This window comes from Aythya ferina, assembly GCF_964211825.1.
Source record: "Aythya ferina genome assembly, chromosome: 10".
NCBI lineage: Eukaryota > Metazoa > Chordata > Aves > Anseriformes > Anatidae > Aythya > Aythya ferina.
In genome coordinates this window covers 107,794-125,444 of record NC_140306.1, presented here as the reverse complement: position 1 = coordinate 125,444, position 17,651 = coordinate 107,794, and the positions used below count along the sequence as shown (strand labels likewise).

Genomic DNA, 17,651 nt, shown 5'->3' with positions numbered 1-17,651 from the left:
CTATGAAAATACTATACGGTTTGCAGGGTTTCCATTACATATTTTTATTTCCAAGTTGTTTTGGAGGAGTTTTTTTTAATTATTGATATTGATATCTGATATAGAAAATTTATATTTTATATTGATATCTGATATAGAAAATTTGAATGAAAAAATCACTTGTCAGTTTCAGTATGTGAAATTTTAGTTTTTTTGAAACTACTCCTTTGGTCTTACTTCCATCATACTCCATAGTCCATTTTCCACATTATAGTACAATCATTGTCATGATATACTTTAAAAGAACCAACATTAAAAAAAATGCTGTAAATAAGAATTTGTAATCCATTTCTGAAAATCCAATGACACATTTATTACACAGAGCTGCTTCTCGAACTGAAGGTTGTTGGTTTTTTAATATTAAGGTATAACCTTAGTTCAATTAGTCAAAAATCCAACAAAATGTCTAAGATATGGGCTTATCTACAGAAGACTCTTAGCCTACTTGCCCTTCATTATTTATGAAATCCCATAATTATAAAATCATATGATTAAACCATAGTACATTTGAAAGATATTAAACCAAATACATTAAACCAAATAACTTTAAGCAACAAAAACCTAGTTTATTTGATTAAAGTTTGCAAACTGAAAGAGAAATTATTTATATTCTATGGCCATATGTAGTTTGAGTGTTTGTGAGTCAGTTTAAACATATTAGCTGTTGAACATCCAAGCTTCAATGATTATACATTAAGACATCACTATATCACTGAGTAGATTTTAATGCTTGTATTTCATATATGTAGACGCAAAATATAAAGCCTGATTTAAATTAATCACTCTATTGTAAATTCAGTATAGTACATAAGTAAAACAGGTATCTTCAAACATTGTTCCAGATTTAGATGGCAACTCAAGAGATGAGCAGAAATTTTTCATGGCTAAAATGATTAAATTCATTATCATATCACCAGAAAAAAAATATATATTAAAACAAAACACACAACTCCGTATTACAGACACGTTTCTCTACAGCTCACGGTGAACTTTCTACGTGCACTCCTACTATGGAGGCCACCAGAACAATATACTGTAAACAAACCACGTATGGGTTGCACTAGTTTGTTTGTTGCCCATTGTGTTGCAGTACTGCTCTATAGGGATTTCCTGTTCCAATTATGATAAGCTGTAAACAGCAACAACAATCTTACATAGTGGTATCATCTGTCACTCACCTCAGCCACCTGCTGAGCTTCCACTACCTGCTGAGCCAGCACCTCCATATTGGTTGCCATGGCGAAGCAAGATCATTAGAGAACCTGTTTGAAAAAGATGCCAGCAACTTCCATCAGGCACAAATGTTAGGGCTTTTCCTTACTACTAAAGAAATCCCTGATATGACTTAAGAACTTACAATACTGCTCAATTTATCTGACAAATAAGAAGATATGCCCTGGATGTGTGAACGCGTGTGTACGCACATATATACGCACAGTGCACGCATGTAGGAGTCATAGTATTCAGAAAGCTATGTTCTACTATTATAGGCACATAGTCATTCTTTTACTTTATAAAGCCTGTCATATATATTTTCTCTTAATTTAAGCAGCAAGTAAGAGATACTAACTTCATAAATTAGAAAGGACTGATTTGATTGTCAACTACTGATGCAGTTTGTGAAATACGGACTTTTTAAGGAGCTGGCCTGAATTCAAAGAAGAGAAACCTTATAGTTAAAATGGCTTCTGACTATGCCCTACAAAAGTCATTAACTCCAATAGCACGCTCTTCACATCTCTTCAGATACGGTGCACAATACAGCATCATTAGAGCGCCCTAAGTCTACTCATATGTATCCACAGAATCTTTCTGGTTAGAAAAAATCTCTAAGACCATCTAGTCCAACTTTCAACCTAGTACTAAAGTCCACCACTAAGCCATTCCCTGAACTAGGAAAGAACAATCTGAGAATGGTGCTTGATCAAATTTTTATTAAGTCAATCCATCAAAGTGCCATGATCACCCATATTCCTACAGACATCCTGCATTGTGCAAGAAACAGGCTATCCCATCTAAAAAGTAATAACAGATAATGGAAAATACATTGTAATTATAATGTAATAGTACTGTAACTCTGAGGGGAAAATACTACTGAATTGCTTTATACTACTTCAAGTGTCTGTACCTTGAGGTTTATGCTCTTCAGGGGTTTAAAAAAAAAAAATAAAAAAAAGAGTGCTGTGCCTCCCCAAGGGTAAATTTAATTAAGGCTTCAAATTCATGCAGTGGGTTTTGAATTGTGACTTGCTTGTTACAGAGTTCAGATCATGACCCAAGCATCGGTAACAAAAACACATTCCTGAATACCAGCACATACAACGTTTCATTGAAAACTTTCTGCTGATACTTGCAAGGCAACCATTTCACATAAAATTAAAAATAAATACTACTATCAGTAGCAAAACACATAATAGGAAAATGCATTCATGTTCCCAGCACCATATACCCCTCTCCAAACTCAATTTTTTACAAAGCTAACATTGTTGAAGATGTCAACATTTGTTAAGTTAAAAAGATTAAATCTTATTATGGTAAATTAAACATGTAAATAACATGTATACATCAACGGAAGATCATTTGTAACACATTTGTAACAATGCATAACCAAAATTGAGACATCCTCTGTGGAAATCACGGATACGCTAGTTTCCCACACAGCTTTTTTTTTTTTTTTTTTTTTTTTTTAAGTGTTCAGCCTGCATAGCAAGTTTATGGACCGTTTCCACCAGACCTATTTAATATTGCAGCTGATGGACAGTTTCTCAAGGTGTTCTCTAATTAATTCTTTCTCATTGTTTTCTCATTTTTAAGTTCATCATGAAAAATAAATATGTGCTCATAACATGTTTTTTTCTCAGCGCTTTAAGATTAAAAAAAAACCCTGAAGATGAGATATTTTGTTTGTAAGAGTACCTTTTTAAGCCTCAATGATACCTTTGCTGTGGTAAGTCTCTAACAGATTTGCTGGTGGTGCTGTTATCCAAAGTTTTTTTCACTTTTTACCTTCCCAAGACAACAGTAAGTTGAGGCAATCAGATCAAATGCAGTTGGAAGCTCACAGACCAGACCGACACGCCAGCGTTCAGAACGCTGACTTTCAGAGTGACATAAGAAGCAAAATCTGCTTCATTAGCAAAGCCCCTGAGCAGCAGACTTCATTAAAAAAAGTCCTCCAAACAAACCAATAAAAGAAGTAGGATATAACAGCAGGGAGGCAGCTGGACCACCTGGAGAACCTTTCCAATGTAACAGGGCGGCAGCCAACTGCGGTACACGCAGATGACCCACCGCACAAAATACCGTGCAAAACCATCTCTCCCCTTAAATTGCAGGGAAACCTCAGGGGAAAGTCACACGCTCCGTCTGAACGCTTTCTAGGCGGGACCGCACCAGGACGGCTGGAGCCGAGCCCCGCCGCGCTGCCGTCTGCGCTCATGGCCCAGCGACGCTGCCTCTGCGCCCCGCACGCCTCCCGCGGCCGGGCCGGGCAGCAGGCGGCTCCTCAGCGGGACGGAGGAGAGGAGGGCGGGCAGCCGAGGCTCTGCCCGGCCCCCGCGGTCCGCTGCCAGGAAGGCGGCGGGAGGCGGCAGGGGCCCCGCCACACGGGGCACGCCGGGGCCGGCGGCCGAGCCCTGCGGTGACCGTGGCCGTGTCCGGGCCCAGGGCGGGCCCGCGCGCAGCCCCCCGCGGCGCCCATTGGCCGCCGTGCCCCGCGGCCGCCGGCCCCGCCCCGCCCCGCCCGCTGCCCCGTCCGAGAGGCAGCCGGCCCACGCGCGCCCGCGATTGGCTGCGCGGGCCGCCTATCAGGCCGCTGGCACCGCCTCTCGAGCGAGAGGGAAAACACCGAGGGACGCGACCAAGCACAAGATGGCGGCGCTGGCGGGCGGCCAAGTCCCAGGCGGGGCTGCTGCCGCCGCCATTAGGCCCCCCGTTCCCCTCCCCCCGGTATATCCTTGTGTCAGGCTACGAGAGGCGCGGGCGCGGCAGCAGGGAAGCGGCCGGTAAGATGGCGGCGGCCTCAGCCCCGTATGCAAAGTACCCGCCGCCCCCTCCCCTCCGCCCTCCCGGTGGCAAAGGTAAAAGGGTCGGGTTCAAGCCGCCGCCTCCGCCCGCTCAGACTCCATCTTCCCTCTCCGCGTCCGCGTCCCGCGCCCGTCATCTCCGCGACCGTCGCCCCCCCGGGCAGCGGACTGCTCTCACCGGGACCGGACCGGCTCCGACCTCAAGGGGCCCGCATCCCAGCACAGCGGCTCCGCGCTGGAACACCCGCAACGGACCGGCCCCGAGCCGCGCAGACCCTCCCTCCCTCCCTCCTTCCCTCCCTCCCTCCGGCAGCTGTAGGCCTGCCTACGGCACCGCCGGCTGCTGCTCACCAGCACGTTACCGAAGCCTTCGCGCCTCCCCTCCGCCGCTCGCGGGGTGCCACGAGCAAGGTCCCGATAACCCCCCCCCCCCGCCCCGGTCCGGACGGAAGCGGCCCCAGCGGCCCGGCTCGGTTCTAAAAAGCGAATTTTACCTCAGGAGTTGGCGCCAAAGTGCCCTGGCGGTGACCCGGACCCGGGCCCGAGCCCGGGCCCGGGCGGGCCTGCGTCGGGTGGAGGTGCCCGGCGGCGGCCCTCCCTCCCCCCGCGAGGGCGGCGGCGGCGGTGAGGGGCTGGCGGGGGGCAGTGGGGGGGGGAGGAAGGGCCGGGGCCGTGCCACGGAGCGGGGGGCAGGGGGCGCTTTGTGTTACGGTGTTTGCCGGGCCCCTGTGAAAGGTCAGAGTTCGTGACCCCGCCCGCCGCCGCCGCCGCCCGAGAGCGTCTCCGCGCTTCCTCTTCCCAGCACCACGCCGGCCCCGGCCCCCTCCATCCTGCTGGCGGGGCGGGGCGGGGCCGGGACGGCGGCGGGGAGGGGCGGGGTGGGGCGGGGCTACCTGCGCCGCTGCCCGCGTTCGCGCCAACGCTGCGACGGGCGGCGGGCGCGTTCGGCCCGGCGGCTGAGAGGGGCCGCGGGGTGCCTGGGAGGGCGCCTTGGGGGGTGCCTGGACCTGCGCCTGGGAGCAACCGGGAGCGCCCGGGCTCCCTCTGGAACGGGGAACGGTGGCGCCTTGCTTAGGTGGAGCCCTTTCTGAGCCCTGGCGGCGCGGCTCTGCTGCGGCCTGGAGTTGTATGGGGCAGTTGCTCTGTGCAAGGGTGGGTGTAAATATTCCACGTGTACGTGGGATATATATCTTCGATTTTACCGAAGACACTGAGTCAAAGGATTTGATGCTGACTTTTGTTAAGGCTGCCTTCAGACCGTTGTAAGTTCTTGTTTCATTTTGTAAGGTTGCTGTCATTGACTAGAGCTCACCCAGTAAAGCTGGCCGTGAGGATTGTTGTGCTTCTGAATGTGTGATTATAGGGTGTTGTGAGGTGTTCTCACAGCATACGTCCGCGGTGGTTTAAGAGCTTACCGCCTTTAAGGGCTTGTCATTAATAGCCCTCTCCGAGGCTACTGAATATTGACTCATGGGCCCAGTTCTGTCATAATTGTGTCTAGCTGATTTTTAAGCTACACCTATCAAAATGATCTAGCTTAATTTTAGTACTTCTAGGAAGTTTCTTTTGTGTCTGGTCATTTTGACAGAAGCTGACTTAAGCAGTGGTCAGAAAAACATTAAAACTGAAGATGTGAAATAACAGTAACTCTTGAAAGGAAATGTGTGGAAGAAAGAGAAGCTGGAAGCAATGATGACTTAAACAGAAGATGCTATAGTCTGAATTGTTATAGTAAGCACCCTGATGTTAATTAGAACTGGCTATGTCTGATAGCCTTGGTGTCACATGACTGGAATTAATATTGTTAAGGCACGTGATGTACAAACATCCTTGCAATAGATAAAGGAAAACATTTTGAAAAATGTCCTATTTACTACTGTAATTTTAAATATTTTATACAAAGATTTTTCAAATTTTCAAAACATGGACATGTATGTACCGCCAAAAACTGATTACTGAAAACACAGTTGCAGATTTTTTTCTACATAAAACATAATTTTGAAGTGTAAATATTTATTTTTTCATTTTTTAAACATACATGTAAAAATTTTCAAAATTCTTGTAATACCCTCATTTGTGAAGTAGGTTAGATATTAGGGTATGACTTGTGGAACAGCCTCTATGACCACTTGTCTTTGAGAATTTTTGGGAAAAATGGCAATTTTATGCTTTAAACTGTGAGATGCTCATCTTTTGGGTGATGGTGTGGGCAAATATAAAACAAATCCTTAGTTTTGCCTTCTATTTGCTATCTAAAATGTTTTTATCAGAATCATAATCAATTTTCCTCTTTTTTTTTTCCCCATGTCACTTATGTTCATGGTTAGGTAGAAAAGTATTTCAGAGAATTTTATTACTGACTTGACAATACATTTTTTGATATGAATAGAATTCTTGTTGAAGCTAGTTTGAGATTTGTCTGAGGAAGAACTGGAAATATGAACAACTGATGGCCTCTCTCCGAAGGCCATCAAGTCCTGTCAAATACTCTTATGTAAATCTGAACAACTAAAGAGCTGCAATATCCTTTCACTATATATTAATAATCTGTGGTAGCTTAAGAGAAAATGAAAACATTTGCCTCCTTAAACTGATATTTTGGGCTTTAAGGGATTTTTGTTTACAATACAGTATATATTGGCAACCAGATGGTTGCTGGGGCTAGCAAAACAAATGCTAGTCCTAGATTACGTATTAAAAAAAATAAATATATATAAACCTGAGGGAAAACAATACAGCATTATTTTTTTTTGAATGAGCAAGAACCAAGATGTAATGCTGCCTGAGTATTCTTACAGTCTGTGGCATTTGCCTTTGAACTTCTCTGTAGTGATCCTGTGAGTGTAAGCATAGTCAAATTTAGTTTAAAGTGGTAGAGGACAAATTGTCCACTGAGAGAAAGTACTCTACAAGGATATTGAGAAAGCAGGAGAACACAATGCCTTCCCTCCATGCTGAAATGCCATGTTTATAACTGCCATCAGATTTGCATATTTTTCAGGAGTTTGAGTAGTTTTTGCTGTTTTCCTTTATCTCATTGACTATATCAGAGCTCACCTGATCCCTTTGTCTTGTGCTCCAACCTGTTTGGTGGCCCTCTGTATGGTACTGAGGTCATTGCTTAGCTGTTTCTGGGTGCACATTCCAACTTGTACATGGTCTTTTTTTAATTTTGTTTCTGCGCTACAGCTTTCTGAAAATACAAGTGGACTGACCCATTTTTTAAATCGTGTTTGTCATCTAAAAATATTTAAGACAAGGGAAGCCAATTATATGGTACAACAAAGATTTATTTCATAGTAAGGAAGGTGTACAGCAGTTTCAAGATTTCTAAGGCAAAACAAATTCATGACATGCCAAAGATTAAGCTTTCCTTTAACACGGTTAAATGCTTTCAGAATTACTTTGGCTTGCCCTGTGGTGAAACAGATATAATTGGACACAGACATGGTATATTAGGAATCTGAACCAAGTGCTGTGAACACTGATGGGCTTAGCAGACATTTTCTGAAGGCTATGCACTTTTTTTTTTCCTGGTTTACATCTTTTATTAATGGTCTGATGATTTTTTAATTTAATTTTATTTTTTTTAAGATCTTGCTTAGCAGTTAAGTCCCACGCTGACTGCAGCTGTTAGGCTTGCCAGCATGCTGCATCTGGGTTTGGAGACATCAGAAGAAAGGCAAAAATATTCTAGATGGTGTGCAGAAACATGGAAAGTATCATGTACCTGATACCACAGTGTAGTATTTGAATTGAATTCCTGTTTATAGGAAATTAATTTTTTTGTTCTCAGAAATCATTGGTGTTTATCATGTAGTGACTGTAACTTAAAATGAAATTTTGCAGAGAATAATCTAGAAAGTTTTTCATTTTATTATTTAATTTCATATATTAAATTTTATTTTCATTTGTGAACATAGTATTTGTAAAAAGTAGCTTTAAGAAAAATATGCAACTGCTGTATATTGAGGTTTGTGAAAGGCAAGAGCAGTGCAAAATCCTAACCCTGCCCTAAAATTCACCTAAAGTGAGCTTTCAGTATGAAATATTTGTATCTGTTTAGTAAGGGCTGTCATTGTTGATATAAAGTAATTCCACTTCCTCTGGTGCTTTCTTTAAGATCAAATTTGTCTGCTGCCAAGTACTACAGTTAATAATGTGTCATATAGTGTATGAAATGAAAATACAGACAAATATTAAACTGTCCTTCTAGTTTCTTTTAACTGAAAGAGGAGTGAGCAAAACAACACAAGAATGTATTATTGCAAATAAAAAGATGAAAAAAATCTGAATGTTTATTTAAACTGTATTCCATGCCTTTCCAAAGCAACACTTCTCTGGAAAAAGAAAATCAACAACTATTAAAATAACCAAAAGAATGTAAGATCCTTGTCAATTAGTAATAATAATAAAAAGAAACATGGCAAAGAATGACAATGTTGTTGTTGTTTCATGGTAACTTCATAGGTTTCCTGGTGTTTGTTTTATTCTATGGAAAAGGAAGACTTTCAGAATATTTGTGAAACAGCAGTTTTAGGAAAAATCTATTTATTTTAATCTATTTTTTGTTTTACTGGGTCTCTCTGAAAGAGACTGTAATCCTGCCCTGAAGTCTAGTGATTTTCTTGTTAAAACTAGATCAAAATTGATGTCTTAATAATATCCTTCAATCCAGATGATACTGTTTTTAATACACTGAAGTTTATTTGATATGTTCCCAAGTAATGTCTGAAGTCACATTTAAGTCTTGCACGTAGGAAGTTCACACAGTAGCAAGGGAATACCTTTTCCCCTGGATGAATATTGGCAGTGCTTTTACTTTCATATTACTGAAAGTGGTTACAGCCAGAGGTCTTTGTTGCTTTTGTATCAAAGCAGTACGCAAACAAGAAAAGCCTGGTTGGTATTCATAGCTGCAGGATGTTCTTCAATCCTAAAAGCAATTCAGAATGAACTCAGGAAGGGTAGCAGCCCCAGGGCTCTCCAGACCTAGCAGAGCTTGGTTACAATGGCATGGGATCTTGTCATGTTGGTATGCTTCAACTCTGCTGCATGATTTACACTTTGAATTGGGAAAATGATTATAACAACTGTTTAAAAAACAGATTTTTAAAAAGGCACGTACTGTAAGATAGATCTATATATTAGTTGCAGATAACCGCTAATCATTTTAATGCTTTTCAACCGGTGGCAAAATAAAAAAACTGAAACAACAAATAAGGTCAGTTTGCATTTGAATTATCAAATGATTAACTAGTATATTGTGCCTTATTACTGATTTTTTTTTTTTTAAATCATTTATGAAGGTGTGGAACAATTTTTTTTTAATTTTTTTTTTTTGAGAGAACAATAACAGCCAAGAGTTAGGAAGAAAATTTACTGAGCTGCTTATAAGTGAACTGCATACAGCAAACCATCTAGATATCTCAATTTAACATGTTAATCTGGTAATCACTTTTAGAAAGTTTTATCTCTGAAATTGAGATAATTCCTGTCCTTAGCTTTGCTCAAATTAGATCAAGTAGGACTGAAATTATGAGGGCATTTTATTTTTTTTTCTTCCTCTTGTGAGACCATTTGTATCTGTGACTGAAGCAGTGTTGACAGGTGGGGTGGCTCTGTAGTGGTTAAATGCAGTGTTGACCAAAACACTTGAGCATAGCAATTAGGTCTAAATCCTGTTTCTACCAGAAGGCCTCAACTGCTGTCTTCTGACTTGATATTTTTCCTTATTTTGTGAGAGAATCAGTTAATTCGTGTGTGCTAACGCTAACTGGAAGTGCAAAGATGGAATTAAAGAAGTGAAAATATTGTAAAGGAAAAGCCTGTAGAACTGCAGTTATATTTTGACCTTTTATTTTTCCACATTACTTAAAACATGTTTAATAGCACTGTACGTTACTTTTTACAACAAAATACTTTCATGTATTCATTTCCTGCTTATCACTGAAAACTTCATACAGTCAGAAGATGTCAGCACCTAAATCTTCATAATACTGTTCTGTAGTGCAGTTTTGTTTTGTTTGAGAAAAGAAATTTTTGTTAGAAATCTTACTCTGTATTCAACATTCTCTTATTTTTCTCTCAGTGCAAAAAGTTTTTAAGGGGGAAAATACAGTCTATTGGTAGCAAGGCCATAGTTTTAACATGAAACAAGAGTTAGCATTGGTGTTCATCCATTAATGAAAGAATACAAAAGTTTTACTTTTCTCATACTTGTTTTCTGTTTGCATATGATAATCTGTGCTTTATGAAACTATCAGACTCAGATGTATTAAAAAAAAAAAATAAAAACAATACAGCTATATTTTTATTTAGTGGTAGACTTGTATTTGTTTTTTTAAGCTTGTTTTTCCAGGTGATAAATTGAACTATCTTTATCATTTGGATACATATTACAGACCTTTAAAAATATGGAAAATTCTAGCCAGTTCATTACTCAAAAATTCAGGTATCCATGCAACTTACTGAAGAAAGGCAAAACTTGAAATAGTAAAGTCTCCCCTTCCCACAATGTATTGTAATGTAAGTAAATTCTTGAGCGTGTTATTTTCATACAAAGATATATTTTAATCATAAATGCCATTCTATTCCTCAGTCAAGTATTATGACAAATATAGGACACAAAACCATTTTATTGCAATGATTATAACATCACTTCTCAACCTTATTTAAACAAACCAAACAAACAAAAAAAAAAGCACTCCAGAATTCTACATCTTCATCTGGTATAAAGCAGCACATCTCTGAAGTCATACTGACACTTAGCTGCTGAGAATCCAGCCCTGGAGGTGGAGTAAGATACATTTACTTACAGGAGTTTCAAAGCACTCTTAACAGAGCAGGTACAGACAAGTGTGTTTCACCCCACCAGCATGTTTCAAATGGTGTGCTGGTTATATGGATTAAACTTTTAATGACGTTTTTCATAAGAACAGCAGAAACATCAGGAGGATTGAAAAAAAAAGCTAGAGTATTTAAATAGATGATAAAAATCTTAACACTACAAGGTAGGCTAGTGTTAAATAAAAACAGTCTATAGGTTTATAATAAATTAAAAATATCCTTTGGGTTTGAGTCTGATGCAATATTTAGGGAGACTTTATACTATTCAGTGTCTAGATTTGTAGAGCTCCTATAGTGCATTTCAAAATACTAGAGTGGTATGAAATTAGCTCCTTTAAAATAAATTATACAGTGGTTTGTGTAAAATTATAAAGGATAGTAAGTAATTATCCTGGATCATTATCTAGTGCAGCATTGGTAGAGCAGGTGAATGTTTTTGTTTATTCGTTTTCCGTGGAAACAATTTAGCATATGCAGGGCATGATTTCATGCTGGCACTTGTTAATGGATGAGTAACGAACTGGTCCACCAAACTCCTTGGAAACTTGAAATAGTGAAGCTGTAGTTGAATAAAAATAATAAAGTGCTTTAAATGAGCATCTGTCATTTACTACATTGTTTCTCATTTCATGATAGACACCAAAACCAACCGAATGAAATATGATAGTGCTCTACAGTAAGTAAAATTGACCCTGTTGCTTACTGTAGTCAGTATTTCCATTTTTTTTGGTCTTGATGTTAAACTTAGCTTACTGTGAGATCACAGAAGAGGCTTATAACACAGGTTGAATTTGCACAGACATAAAGATCACCATAAATATTCCCTATTTTAAAGTTTCCTTTTGGAAAAAAAAAAAAAAAAAAAGTGGATGTAAGAGGAAGGAAGTAAAGAGAGCAATCTGGAAACAGTTCATATCTCCAGTGTATGTAACCAGTTTGCCTGAAATACACTGTTCAGTTTTGTAAGACATATAAAAGGTTGTCGGGAATGTATAGAAATCTGAGAATTTATTCCAAGTCCATTGGGTGATTGCTGCTATAAAATGGATGCTTCTTCCATGGCTTCAATCCACCTAAAAAGGGCAGGAAGGAAAGAGTGGTACATATAAAATTCAGTTTCTTTAGGAAATAGAAGAACATTAAGCTTGAAAAGGACTGTATTTCTCATCCTTGCTCCAGTGAGGAACTATGGTTTTGTGATTAGAATGGGAGATATGAAACCACTGAAGTATGTTTAAAAGCAACAAAACCTCCCATAAACAATAATTTCCTTCCCTGTGTGTCCTGAGGTGCTGGCATTTTTACTTTGAATTTCATGATTATTTTACTAGGTGGAAGCAGTAGCAATAAATTGTGAAATCTGAACAATTATTTGTTGATGAGCAAACTAAGAGATGGATAAATAGAACTCAGAAATCAGGGAAGCTCCTGTGCAAAAATCACATTTGACAGACTTCTAGGTATGATTCTTGAGACTCAGCCTCCTTTCTAACTATTCAAGGGAGCAAAAACACAATAGATTTATAATCACCCACATCTCTCGCATGCAATTAAGCTTAATCAACACTGAAAGCCATTTGTTTACTCTGTTATGGTAGGAGTTCTGAAGTGAAGGAGAGGAAAACCCTACTAAAGCTTTTACACCTGCATACTGCCAAGCGTGGAAGTCTATCCCCATACCTCTGTGCTGAATTGTTATCCTCTGCTCGGAAGCTATAAAACAGAGTCTGCTTGTGGTAGAGATGGAAAACTGTATCCGTACTTCCTTCCTCCTTTTCTGGGGCAATAGTAAAACCCAACAAAGGCAAACTTTCTGTGGCAACTTTGTCCTGAAAACAAACAAGAAGTGAACCAAAAATTAGAAGGCTTGTAACAGCTTGTGGGCTTTTTTTCTGAAGACCAATCATGATACAACCCCTCTCTGGGCTGCAAAAGCAGTAGTACCAGTCTGATGCTGGACTGGTGGCTCTTAAACAGGAACAGTGCCAGTGCATACTTGCACATGTTCACCTAGTCCTGAATTCCAACAACACTTCTAAAAGTCTAGTTATTCATGGTCACCCACAAGGTCAAATTGCCCGTAACTTTGGTGGCTACCTTTGACATAATGGTCCACAAGGTAAACTGCAAGGTTGCTGACAGTATGGGACGTGCAGCAACGCTTCTGAAAGTTTGAGACACAGCTCAGTCTCAGTTGTGTTACTTTGAAACACCTTTTGTTTGCTGAATGCAAATAGTAGTCTGATTGGTACCTTGTCATTTCCTTTCATAGCAACTTTCATAGCAACTAGCAACTTTTTTTTAGAAACATGCACTATGTCAAATAGCATGCTCGCATTCAACAATGAGGCCTCCAAATTTCTGAATTGGTAATGCAGTTCAGTGTTAATTTACCCCCAAGAAACAGCCATGCATCTTGCTTGCCAAACACGGCTTTTTATAAGTTCAAGAAATGATAAGCATTATTCATACTGCCTTTTACCTGTCACTGAAAGCTGCAGTTTTGGCCACTATACCTGGGTAATGTTTTCTCTAAGTGTGTAATGTTTTCAGTGTGTGTATGTTGCCTTTGCTTCTGCTCTTAGAAACTGAATTGCAAACTGGGAGCATAAAGTTTAATTAGTCATCCGCTGCTCTTTCCCTATCACTGAACCAGATCACTTCAAAAGTCAAAGAAGGTAAGTAATGTCTTGGATACAGAATTTGATGGTAATAGTCTGAATTGCTGAGTTCAGCAAAAGTCATAAGAGGCTGCAGGGCCTTGGAAAAAAAGTCTACTTCAAAATTACGTGGTCTAAATATAAAGGAAGTAGGCAGAAAAAATAAGAGATTACTAACTATACAACAGCCCTGCTGAAGCAATTGATAAGTTAGTTTCCAATGATGGCCAAATGAGCTCTTTTGTGCCTCAATCTCATCTGTTTAAAGGGGATCATGATGCTTCATGCCTCAAATTGGTGAAGAAAATTTAAATAATTGACATTTGCAAAGTGTTCTGAGGGCTTAAAATATCAAATATTGCTGTTACTACAATTCTCGCATTGTGTTCTTTGTCTAGCAAAATTACTTTTTATGCTTCTGCTTATGGAATCTGTCAGTCATAACCACCTGTTGTATTGCATTTACTTTGGTAAATGCAGCTATTCACAAAGGAGAATAAATTAAAATATGAAAAGGGACTAGGAAGAGAAAAAGTACATAAAAATGCTTTAGTTTATACCCAATCTCCTTGGCTACGAGGGGGAGCTTACAGGCCAATATAGAGAGCAGTATTCTCACCTCTCCAGATTGTCTCCTGTCTTTCCCTGTTGATACTAGTAGGATATATATATATGTCATATTTATACTTGCAAAAGTGCAAGATTCTCCTCACCACCAGAAATGGATTACAGTGCCATCTATAAAAAATCTGTCAGTTACCTTGAAGTGTTTGTGTGTAAATACCTAGACTAAGGTTGACAGTATATAGCAGCACCAGCAAAAAGTCAAATAATGAAGAGCAATTTGTTAGGAGGGTTACTGAGGTCCACCCAGGTTTGTGGCTGAGTCCCTCTGAAAAGGAGAGCTGCCCAGGAACTCGGTCTGTTAGAACCAGCTCTCAGAGGTTCTGCGGAGAGGTGACTGCAGAGAGCAAAAGAGGAAAGCCAGTTAAGAAACTATTTGAAGTCAGATTGCACAGTACCTCATTTGCTGTGTAAGTATAGAGGACTTTGCCTTTGATAACAAACCAGCGTTTCTTCCAGTGTCTTTTGCCTCTCTTACATCTACTGAGGTAACCACTGATGGTAGCTCCCTCTCCCGAGGCTGCCACCTGGAGGAAAGTAGGAGAAAGCAGGATTTGTGACAGCAGAGGCTTTTCCCCTCCTGATAATGCATGTTCATCTCATACTAGACAACTAGGGCTATGTCCATGAAACCATAAGTAGACCACTAAAAATATGGAGAAATACAAAGCATAAGTGTGATATTACTGTTCTTTTTTTTTACTGTTAGAAGATGTTTGGTTAAATTTAGTTCTCAGTAACACATGGAAAATATGCAACCAAATTGTTACTAAGGTCAGCAAGTTTACAGTTGTGTTCTGAGAAGGTGTACTTGTGTACTTGTCCTTTTTCCCAGCTTATTTTCTTGGGAGGTGGGGGGGGGAGAGAAGGAGAGGAAGCAGCTGAGGGGGGTGAGGTGGTAAACTGAAAGTGCATGCTTCCAATATGGAAGGACAGTCCTTTAGCTGAACACCTATAAGATGTGGGTATATTTAGGACTTTGCAATAGTTTTATATTCATTTATGTTAATAAATTGATAGTGACTATTTCATTTGTGATATTTCCGAGGAAGGTTACACAGAAGTATTTTGAGATCTAAGCCATTAACGATCTTAAGGATCCACATTTTGAGTGAATGGAACTATGCACATGCACACCTGCACATAATGCAGTATGCATCATTAATTGCAGCAGTTAACTGCAATTATACCAAATTACAAACAAAGGCCAGAGGTTCAAAAACAGCCTTTCTAACACTAACAGAATAGAAGACTGAGCAGTATCACAATAGTGTATTGTAGTAGAATAAAAATATTCCAAGACCTGGGTAAAACAAATTAGAAAAAAGTTATGCATCAATGCTACCATGAGACAGTTCACATTAATAAACATGCTGCCTCCTTGTGGATAGAAAGACAATACTATTGTCATAACAGCTGAATTTTGGCCTTTCTCAGTATCCAGTTTTTGTGTTTGTGTTACATGCTTGTATTTTTGGCTTAGTTTCACTTCAGTACAAATAAACCTCAAGAATTTCCCATGTCTTGACATAACAATGAATTCAGCAAGATGTTTTCACCTTATTTTCTTTCATATAATCTCAGAGTGTCTGGGGAAGTGCAGCCATAGGGCAGGACTTACTGGATGCTTTCTTTGGTCATGACCTGGGAACCTGAGTGCAGCCCTGTGCCATGTGTGATTCTGTTGTGCTGAGGTGGCATTTGCAGCATAACACACTTTTTTTTGTCTGTGACACAGTGGTTTTACAGCTCTGTAACTTTGTTCTGGACAGGAGCTCAGGACATTTCCATCTGTGTCTCTTTTGCCTCAGGGAACAGTCAGCATGCTGTTGGAGTAGGGATATGGCACATGTCATTTTAGATCCCAGCTGGAAACACCATCTCTGTATTAAGAGTCTATATGTAAATCATAAAGCATTGATTTTATTTTATTATTTTAAAGCCTTTCTGGCATCTTTAACAGTCCCATGTTGGACACAAACCAATATGCAGCTCCCTGTAGCCTTCTCTTCCCTTGTCGTGTGCTACAACTTGAAATTTCGGGGCTGAGAAGGAGACCTGTGCCCTGCATTTAAGATCGTTACTAAAATCAAAGTGGTTTGTTGAGCACTTCCACCCTCTCCTTCAGTACCCTTGTATGAATCCCATCCAGCCCCATAGACTTACGAACATTCAAAGGATGTAATAGGTCACTTACAGTTTTCCATTTAATTACAGGGCCTTCATCTCACTCCCTGTCACCATCTTTCAACTCAGAGGGTCTGGGTACCCTGAGGAAAAATGGCCTTACTAATAAAGACTGAGGCAAAAAAAAGGCATTAAATACCTCAGCCTTACTTCATCTTTTGTCACTATGTTTTCCATCACATCCAATAAAGGATGGAGATTCTTTTTAAAAAAGTCTATTTTGTCTTCTTCTGCACTAGCCAAATTGAGTTCCAGTTGGGCTTTGGCCCTTCTAATTTTCTCCCTGTGCAACTTGACACCACTATAATCTTCCTGAGTTCCCTTTGCTTTCTTTCAGAGTTCATGAACTCTCTTTTTCTTCCTGAGTTTCTGAAGAAACTATGATAAATACTTGCTGATTTCAGTGAAATGTGAGTACCTTACTGTGTTCAGGTTTAATAGGCAACTTTGCTACCTAGACTGCATCAACATGATTGACACCTTTTTCTTGGAAAGAAAATTAATATAGCTGGAGAAATTGTGGTCCTTTTGAAACAGGTGGGGATTTTGCTTGTTTACATTGGTGGGATCGAGATTTTATCAATTTTATTTGAAATAATTTGGTTTGAGCTGGGGGGAAAACGACTGATTAAATGTGCACTCCTGAATTACTTGCCAAAGAGTAGAGTCTATTGCCTAAATGGCATTTTATTTTTTGAAATCAAAGTAAAATTTCAGAAGTAAGTGTCTTGTCATAAAAAGTAACTGATTGACAGCAAATCGTGCTCTGTTGATACTTGTGAAGGCCTATGACCTGCATTCTTTTATTAGCTACTACCGTCAGGTAGTCTTATATTTTTCTGAAGACATTACAGGTTGATGAAGTAATTAAAGCAAGCTGCTCTAATTCAGGTTTCTTAGTGGGCTGAAAAAGGTTCTGTGGTATCTTCAGAGCTCAGAGTATCCTGTGTTTGAAATTCTAGTGTGAAAAATAGAAAAGATACTTGCATGATGCAAGTAGACCAGGGCATGGGTTGAGCCCACTGCACACAGAATAAATTATAAACAAAGCTGCTGAAATAGCACACAGTTCTGTGCAGTTCCTTGCCTTTCTCAGGCAGCTTGGTCCTACCTCCATAAGAGCTGAAGGGATCTTCTTCTGTTTCTTAAAAGATGAATAATGGATATTGTGGAAGACAGAGAAGGCACTGCTTGAACACCTGGATGAAGTTGGAGGGAAGCTCACACTTAGTGGCCGCTCTGCAAGATTAGGAAAATTCAGAAGGGA

The 17,651-nt window shown here is 40.1% G+C and overlaps 2 protein-coding genes across 5 annotated transcripts in view; both read right to left on the bottom strand.

Annotated features, from left to right (window-relative positions):
- The window catches only part of NR2C2 (nuclear receptor subfamily 2 group C member 2), a 50,726-nt gene extending 40,963 nt beyond the window's left edge, over window positions 1–9,763 (bottom strand). For 2 of the 4 annotated variants that reach the window (XM_084530931.1, XM_084530932.1), the window contains exon 1: window positions 4,559–9,763. In XM_084530931.1, the coding sequence (XP_084387057.1) occupies window positions 4,559–5,362 (804 nt within the window). In that variant the 5' untranslated portion in view covers window positions 5,363–9,763. Of the gene's footprint in view, window positions 1–1,217; window positions 1,302–4,558 lie in introns of those variants that run through there. The other 2 variants (XM_084530933.1, XM_084530934.1) reach the window with 2 other exon arrangements.
- A 143-nt stretch (window positions 9,764–9,906) lies between these two features.
- Window positions 9,907–17,651, bottom strand: part of FGD5 (FYVE, RhoGEF and PH domain containing 5) — a 101,043-nt gene continuing 93,298 nt past the window's right edge. The window contains exons 18-21 of the mRNA XM_084530930.1: window positions 17,496–17,623; window positions 14,596–14,724; window positions 12,594–12,742; window positions 9,907–11,986 (exon numbers count right to left, since the gene is read on the bottom strand). Coding sequence (XP_084387056.1) covers window positions 11,950–11,986; window positions 12,594–12,742; window positions 14,596–14,724; window positions 17,496–17,623 — 443 coding nt within the window. The 3' untranslated portion in view covers window positions 9,907–11,949. The remainder of the gene's footprint in view (window positions 11,987–12,593; window positions 12,743–14,595; window positions 14,725–17,495; window positions 17,624–17,651) is intronic.